Consider the following 8,799-nt stretch of genomic DNA (forward strand, 5'->3'; position numbering starts at 1 on the left):
TGATATAGGCCACCGAGGACAAATCTAAGGAGAGATAGCCCACAATGTTAGCAGGCGTCGAAGACAACCATCACAACTCATTATTTAGCTACGCAATAAATTTATTTCCTATCAGTAGCAGCTGCTACATGCATAACCTAAAAAAGATTTTTCCCCTTTTCGATTATCACGATTTATTATGTAAGCTAATTCAGTTACGTGTCTTAATTTCGACAAGAATCTAGTACCACCACATGTCTACAATTGACATGGATGATATATTCATTAAATAATTAATTGAGTAGAAACTACAAGTAGCAAAGTGCAATTAATAAAACCTACTATATCCATATCTACCTCTCAATATTTATGTTTGAGAATTTAGTATCGGGTCAAAAGTTGTTCAACGGCATGGTAACTCACAATAAATAGCAGCATTTAATTATATATAGTGTACAAGGTGCTATGGGCATCGTGATTTTCTTAAACATCGTGAAACCGCCTTCTTATTTTAGGTTGAATTTCGTGGAGTCTTCACTACTGACGACAATTGGAGTGAAGCTATATATAACTAAGGAACTACGTATTTATGTAATTAAGAAATTTAGTTTGTTTACTAAAGATATTATATTTTTATATTCGAAAAAAGTTAATTCATACCAATATTTTTTTCTCAATTTAACAAATAAAATAAAACTTTATTAAATCTCATGTCATCCATAAATGTGACATTTTGGTATGTGATGGAAGGAGTATTATAGATCCATCAATAAATTCGTGAATACTTTAAATAAATTTATACTACAAAACATTCATCCTTTTGGGCCGAATTGCCAATCTCCCTCTATCTTTAAAGATTTGAGATTTGTTCATTGTTGGTGTGATTGGGCCTAGGTTCAGCTGGTAATGGATTTAAAAATGACTTAATTGGGATCTTCTTTCAACCAATGATCCCAATAAAATCTTACTACTCCTACTATTTTATTTCACTGATGGAATGAGCCTAATGCAGCTCAACCAAGGTTGTGCTAGGCTGAATTGGCATGACCCCATTGACAACTCTATTTGCCATAATAATATTTAACAAAAAGAGATCGATGTTATTTTCTTTAGTCCACCTCCCTCAATCATGAATAGGAAAATAAAAAGAAAAAAAATAGAGAAAGCCAACTTTCAGGTGAAAGCGAAACTAAGTTAAGACTATTATGTGCTCAATCATTTTCTAAAGCGACACCATATTAGTCTTGTCAATAAATCTATCAACTATTAAATCGTGAAGAGGATTCATAAATTAGGTTGTTTGAGATCGAAACATATTAAACTATCCAAACCATAGCAATTACCGTAAACAAAAAAGCTAAAGAAAGCCTTGCACAATACAGTTGGCAGATTACAGACACCTACATATGTAGGACATAAACATGAAGATCAAATCCATCAATTTAGACATATATCAAGACCCCAAAAATTACTAAATTGGACTAAGATGTATTCAACTTATCTAGGGTAGCTAACTATGCAATCAGCCCAGACTCCTCTTTGGGCCTCTCCAACAATGGGCCTAATGCATTCCCATACCAAACTATTGCATTTGGGCCCACTCCCCATGCCCAACTGCCACACCCTGTCACCTTTCTTAACCCTTTCCTTTGCTTCAATGTAGCAAAGCTCATACCACAAAGAAGATGAAGATTGGTTCCCAAATCTATGTAATGTCATCAATGCAGCTTCAATTTCCCTTTCTCCAAGCTTCAACCCCTTCCCTATTTCCCTGATCAGCGGCTTCCCCGACACCGGTAGGCAAAAATGTTGCACCACGCTCTTGAAATTGGGCACGTAGATCTCCGTCGATTTGTCAATGTATTTCTTCTTCATAACGGAAATTGTATACATGATCATTTCTGTGTAGGGTAAGAGTTTTCTTCCGAGTATTGTTATGTTCGATCTTAGGGTTTCTCCGGCTACCTGCGCCAAGCAAAAGTAACAACATTTGAAATTAGTTTTTTTGGAATAACTAAATCTATTAATCATTGGATCTAGAAAAAGTAAATCCAATAGACCTCCTTAATACTCCTAAAGATGAACTAAAAATATTCTCTTTCTAAATCGATAGAAAAAAAAATGCAAATGATGTTATAATAAAGGACAGTGATAAAAAATAATTAATATATAATGCATAACTAGAGAATAATTTCAACTATTAAACTAAAATATAGAGATCACTAGTTTTAACTTATTTTAATTAGATTAAAAAAGTTCATATGAGGAGCATGAATTCATATAAATTAAAATGAACTAAAAAAAAGACTTTTTAGAGTCTTATAAAATAAATCGATCTAAAAATAACTTAATTGGTATCTAAAAAGGAGTTGCGTATATAAATATTTGTTTATACAATACTCTTATGTATAAAAATTGAAATAGCGCACCAACCACATTGAATAGTTATTGTTATATTAGTTGTGAATTACGACAAGCGTCCTCATTATAGCTAATTAGGTAATATTGTGGTCAAATATCATTCTCCCAATTTAAAAGCCCTTCATCATGAAAAGTGTGCCTCGATCACTAAATAAGTTCAGGTGCATATTATGGTATTCGTCCGATGTATGCTTATGGGAAAGCGACAAAAACCATCATAATTACGATATTCATGCCAACCAACATACAAAGACAACATAAACAAGTCCGCCTACACACATGTTACATAATTATCCCCAAAAAGTATTTTTTTTTCGGTTAATTGCTTATAAATTCATAAACTTTTGTTTATGATAAGTCACTAAATTTAAAGTTCTCAATTGTCATATAATAACATTTTTTAATGCAATTTCGATGATAAATCGGTACACACATTAAAAAATTTTGGTATTACCAATAATTTTAATGATGCGAATTGTCAACTAGAAGAAGAAACTAAAAATAATAGCACAAATTAGTCAAATTGGACAATTGACAATTTTTAAAACTTGATGACCTGTCCGTCAAATTTTAAAAAATATAGGACATGCCAAAATTTGATTAAACTTTATAATTTTAATTAATCCTTTTTACAGTAAAAAATATGTTGATAAAAGTAAATAAGGAAGAATAACCTGCAGTAAATCTCTGTTGAGGCAAACACCAGTAAAACCATCAGAATCCTCATCTCTAAAAGCCGAATAATACCCCTTATCATCAAACGCCCTCTGCGTCCGCACGCTGCAAACCAGCCTATATTTGGCCCTTTTCCTCACCTCCCTTTTGTTGCTCACAAGCATCGCCGCCGCCCCCATCCGAAACACGCAATTCAGCACCAGCATCGCACTATCCCTCCCCGGATACCACCCCGTCGACAGAATCTCCGTGCTCAGAATCACCGCATTCGATTCCCCACGACTCCTCAGTATGTCCCCAGCCATGTCAACCGCCATCGCGCTTGCACTGCACCCCATGCCACTGATGGTGAAGCTCCTCACATCCTCCCTCATGCCGAATCTGTTCACCACGATGGACGACAGCGAAGGCGAGGGGCAGAAGCCGCTGCAGTTGACGATGAGGACGTCGATGTCTGTAGCGGAGGTGTTGGTTTTGGAGAGGAGGTCTTGGAGGACGGGGAAGAGGGCCATGTGGACCTCTTGTGTGGCTTCGTGGTGGCTTGATTTTGGCGGGATGAAGTGGATGGCCGGGGGGAGGTAGGTCTGCTCGCCCTGGCCGGAGTGTTTGAGGACTTTGGCCATGAACGAGACGCTCTCTTCGTCTAAGAAGTCGAGCATTTTGACATGTTCGATGTAGGTGGATCGTGGCACCCGGCAGTGGTTAGGGGGCTTGAGGCATGAGAAGTCGACGAGGTAGAGTGGGGAAGGGTTTGAGAGGTGGTGTTTGGCAATGGTGAAGAGGAGGAAGGATAGGGCGGTGAGGGTGTGGTAGATTGGCCCCCATTTTTGGAGGATGAATATGGATTCTAAGGAGAAGAGGAGTGCAAGGATTGAGAGGTTTATTGTTTCTTTGAAAATGGAGAAGATGTGGTTTAGTAGAATCTTGTTGTTGTTGTTGTTCATTTTGGCCATGCTTGTGGGATTGTGGGTGAGTGGAAAGTGGCAAGAATTTGAGGTTGAGAGTGTTGAATTTAAAGGGTGCAAGATGTACAAATGTTGTCAATTATTAATGCTATGGAGATTTTTTCTCATCTTTGTGTTTTTATTACACATTCTTTTCACTTGATGATTCAGCTGGTCATAAATATGTTTGGTCTATGCTTGATAGGTGATTGATACAATTATACATAGTCACATGCAAGTAGTCCATTAGAATTTAACTAAAACCGATTGTAAACCGTTAGATTTAGCTAGTAAACGGTCCAGATTAAAAAGGTGACAAAACTGGCATTTGAAATTTTGAATACAAATTTATGTGGAAGGGTAAAATTGGAAATAAATAAGACGGATCAAGGATATGCTGAGTATATTAGGGGGGTGTTCGGTTTGCAAGATTGTATCCGAGATTAAATTTGTAGTGTGTTCGGTTCATGAGATTCAATCTCACAACTCAATCTTAGATGGATAATCATGAGATAATTAGTCTTAGCTAACCCCCTATGACTTAAATAATCTCACAACTCAATCCTAGATTATATCTTGATATTATTTTATCTTGACAACCGAACACCACCTAAGTATACATAATTTATCCATTACACATGCTGACGGTATATTATATGGAGTATTAGAGCATCCACAATGGATGCCCTAGTGGAAGCCCCAGTGAGAGTCCTAGTGGAAGCCACATCAGCATGCCCTATCTTTCTACAATAGTGGAGCCCTAGTGGATGCCCTACCTCTTATCCATTTCTCATTTCAATTTTAATATTATTTTTTTTATATTTTCATATATTATAAATAAAAGAATTAAATACTAAATTAAATGAAAATCATGCATTACTTAATTTTAAAAAAAGAATTTATAAATTTCATATTTAATTTTAATCAAATAAAAAATAGAAAAATATAAATTTACTATTATAGAACACAATAAATTTAAATAAAACACTTACATTAATCAAATAAAATGAGAAAAGTATAATAAAAAAAAATATGTTGAGTTTGGGGCTTGAACACACAAACTCTATAATTTAACAAGATACATTTATCATTAGGCTAACCTAGATTATATAATGAAATCAAACAAATTTTTACATAAAGCAAAAAAAAACTCTCTTTTAAGTGTAAAACTAATTGTCCCACATCGAAATTACAAAGAAATTTGGAGTTGAAAACCTATCTATAAAACTACCATTTGTCCCACATCGAAGTTACAATGAAAATTAGAGTTGAAAACCTATCTATAAAAGGTTTACTCAAGTAATGCAAAACTTGCTCACTAATTCACGGATCCGTCTTTTAGTACAGATCGTTGTGAAATTATAGTTTTTTTATTTCAAGTTTAAAAATGATTTTTTAATTTTTAATTTAAAAAATGATTTTTTAGAATTAAAAATCAGTTTTTATAATTAAAAATTAATTTTTTTATAATTTTTTTTTAGATCGGGCTCGGGCGCGCCTCTGTAATGGGCGCCCGATCGATCGGGCTCGGGATCGGTCGCAACCGAACTATCGGTCGCGCTCGGGCGTGACCGAGGGCTGCAATGGATGCCCGACCACGCCCGAGCCCGATCTCGGCCGATCGGGTGCGCGATCGGGCATCCATTGTGGATGCTCTTAGAAACTTAATCTACACAAATATATATCTCTATTAGTATAGATTATAAACTCAATAAGCACATAATAGAAACTAAATTACTATATATAAAAAAATTCAACCAAATTGAGCTTGTTATATATTTTTTTTAAAAAAAGTCGTCTTTTATTAAGATTCTTATAAAATTATCTTTAATCCATACAAAGTATATAATAAAAACAAGAATTTAAATTAAATAGGTTACGAGAAATCTAATATTTTGAAGTATTTCAGCATATTTGTACAATTTTCAAGCCATTCTACAATTGTGACTTTTTCAATTTCGTCTACCCACCACGGTAAAAAAAACTTATCTTTTAAGGATACAAAAATTTACTAGAGTTTGGACATTTTTAAAAATAACCAAAATTTAGGACGCAAAAGAAAGCGTCCCTAAGTTGAGAGCAAATTATCTTAATCTTTTGTTTTCGTAGGATTCTTTTATTTGTGTCCTCTAGTTTTAATTGGAACACTTTATGAAACGTTGGTGATATAATTAGACACACAAATTAATATCCTTAATAGCATTAAAAACTTTCCTTATCATTTATTTTTGTTCAGTTTTAATTAGTTAAATGTATTTAAACTGAATATAATTGTTAGCTCTAAACTAAATATGGCAGAGAGTTTACCCAATGCCCATCAAAACATATTTGCGTGATAAACATTTACTTCGCATAATAGTTTAAGTGCAACATATGCCCCGGGAGCCCCACCACGTAAGTAATAGTAGTAGAATTGGTCAATATTGGTGAGGATTTTGTAGGTGGGGAGTGTTAATTCACATGAGATGTACGGTTTTCAAGACAGGTTGAAATTAAAGTGGTGTGTGTATTGACTAGCAAGTCAATTTCTGATCCATTGCTTCAACTCACATTTATCCACTCGGTAAAACATGACACCATCTTTTTACCAGTATAGTGCTTCACTTTTTGTTCATGTATAAAGGAACAACAAGAATGAGAAAGAGCTATCTGACTAATGAATAAGGAATTATTCCGGAATTAAACACACAATCATTATATATATATATATATATATATATATATATATATATAGAAAATAAAATACGAGAGGATAAAGGTGGCATACAATATTTCTAAATATTGGTGGGGAAATACGTGGAATATGATTGTGTATGGAGTGTAAAAAATGGTTATGAGGGAGACAAGAACTACGGCAAGTGGTGGAGGGAAATAATGCATCGTGAAGCAGCATGTCCCAATTTTGTCTGCATTTTATCAGTATTTTTTCTTCCCGCTTTAAACACCAATTTCCAACCTTCAACATTTAATGCTTTGCAGCTGCGAATTGGCTTAAGTCTGAATGTCAAACCAAATATTTAATTTTTTTGGTGCAGGAACAATGAATGTACGATTTATCACCATTTTTGAATTGAAATAGTGAAATCCACTGTTTAGTTTTCAATATTTTCTTGGCATCATCTCAGTAGTGGTGGGTTTGGAGGGGCGAATGCAGAGATTTCTTTTTAAGTAGATGCACTATTGGGATCGGATGATGACAGACAGTGGCGCAACCAGAAACTTAAAGAAGTCGGTGCTGAATTTTAACTAAAAATATGCCAGCGTGGCACTAATATCCTAATTATCTCCAAGAGCGGATAGCCTATTCTACTAGTGCCACAATATCAGAATTGTCAATTAATGGTACAAATTATTTACCATCATATTCTATTATAAAATTAATTTATAGAATATAAAAGAAGACTAAAATTTTACTCACTTTTTCACTCATTTCTTTTACAAAGTCAAATAACTTTTTAAAACTCACGATGAGTCAAAATGTAACTTTAAATTGTAGACAAAGAAAACAATACTTTTTATATGACTCCCTCCGTCCCACCAGAATATGCACTCTTTCCTTTTTAGTTCGTCCCACAAGAATATGCACTTTCTAATTTTGGAAAGTCTTTTCTCTCTAATGAGGTGAGACTCATTCTCCACTAACAATACTTTAATTACTTTTTCTCTCTACCTTTTTCTTACTTTACCAATTTTACATTAAAACCCGTGCCAAACCCAAAGTGCATATCCTTTGGGGACGGAGGGAGTAATAAAAATATACATAGATTATGATATTATAAGATAATTAGAAAATAACATAAGTAAATACAAGTGATTTATGTATACATATAATAATTAATTACAAATAGAAGATAATAGTATGACATTTTATCACATAAAATGCAAAAATTTAAAGATTTTATAAAAGTACCAAATCTTTTTAAGAATGAATAAAATTTTCTAAATAAAAATTTTCATAGTCTTTCGTGAGTGTATACACTAAATCAACTGACAAACAGTGAAGTAGTAGTACGAAAATACTTTTTTTCTCTCATTTTCTCCCTCCCTTTTTTGTCCCATTTTCTCCCTCCCTTTCCTATCTCCTCTGCGCCCGTCTCACCACACCCATTTCCGCCTCCTCTTTCTTTCACCGTTGTGTTCCCTCTCTCCCTTCCCCTTCAACCTCTTCAACTCCTCCTACCTATAAATGAGCGACCGGCGCCGGGCAAGCCCCCGCTGGAGTGGGGGTTTGTCCCTATACTAGTTCCGCCAGTGATGACAGGGACAGATCTATGTGCTCTCAACAAGAGGCAAATTCCCCACCTCAAAAAAATTTATTTTGTGCTATTTTAATGACTATTTTTAATTTTTTTTGAAATACCTTTATAAATGCCCCTTCTCAAAATCTTAAAATCTTTTTGTATAGAATTTTGCCCCACCTATAAAGAATTTCTGGATCCGTCCCTGGATGATGATACTCTCAATTAAGTACTACTATGTAGTTTAGGACGTTGGTTTAGTGATATTTTTTTAGTTTTATTTTTCTGATTTATTATATTGAACAACACTTCTCTAGTTCTCTTTACGTTGCGTCCTTTAGAGTAATAAATGTATACATTAAATTATAGAAAAGACAACGCGTAAGAAGAAAATAACTTTAACCAAATATTTTATGTACATGAACTACTCCTAGTTAGCATGCAAACAATAGTTTCGAAGACAAGATACAGAGTCCTAAGTATTTTCAGTGCTCCCATCATCCACCATTAAGTGTTCTAAGTTGACTTGATTTGAGTTTTAA

The 8,799-nt window shown here is 34.2% G+C and overlaps 1 protein-coding gene across 1 annotated transcript; it reads right to left on the bottom strand.

Moving 5' to 3' along the window:
- Nucleotides 1-1,324: 1,324 nt before the first annotated feature.
- Nucleotides 1,325-4,082, bottom strand: LOC125190591 (3-ketoacyl-CoA synthase 6-like). The gene is made up of 2 exons (XM_048087921.2): nucleotides 3,075-4,082; nucleotides 1,325-1,944 (listed from the first exon to the last, which is right to left on the bottom strand). Exons 1-2 carry the CDS (start codon nucleotides 4,026-4,028, stop codon nucleotides 1,477-1,479), a joined length of 1,422 nt encoding a protein of 473 aa, XP_047943878.1. The 5' UTR covers nucleotides 4,029-4,082; the 3' UTR covers nucleotides 1,325-1,476.
- Between the last annotated feature and the right edge of the window lie 4,717 nt (nucleotides 4,083-8,799).

This window comes from Salvia hispanica, chromosome 5 (assembly GCF_029641045.1).
Source record: "Salvia hispanica isolate PSC_SH4W2 chromosome 5, Shi_PSC_v1, whole genome shotgun sequence".
Taxonomy (NCBI): Eukaryota; Viridiplantae; Streptophyta; class Magnoliopsida; order Lamiales; family Lamiaceae; genus Salvia; species Salvia hispanica.

What these genes read in the sequence shown, in the direction of transcription:
- LOC125190591 (XM_048087921.2), bottom strand. Translation starts at nt 4,028, where the DNA reads ATGGCCAAAATGAACAACAACAACAACAAGATTCTACTAAACCACATC. An exon ending in TCAACAGAGATTTACTGCAG is followed by an intron (nt 1,945 to 3,074) that starts GTTATTCTTCCT and finishes TGCTTGGCGCAG; the next exon opens with GTAGCCGGAGAAACCCTAAG.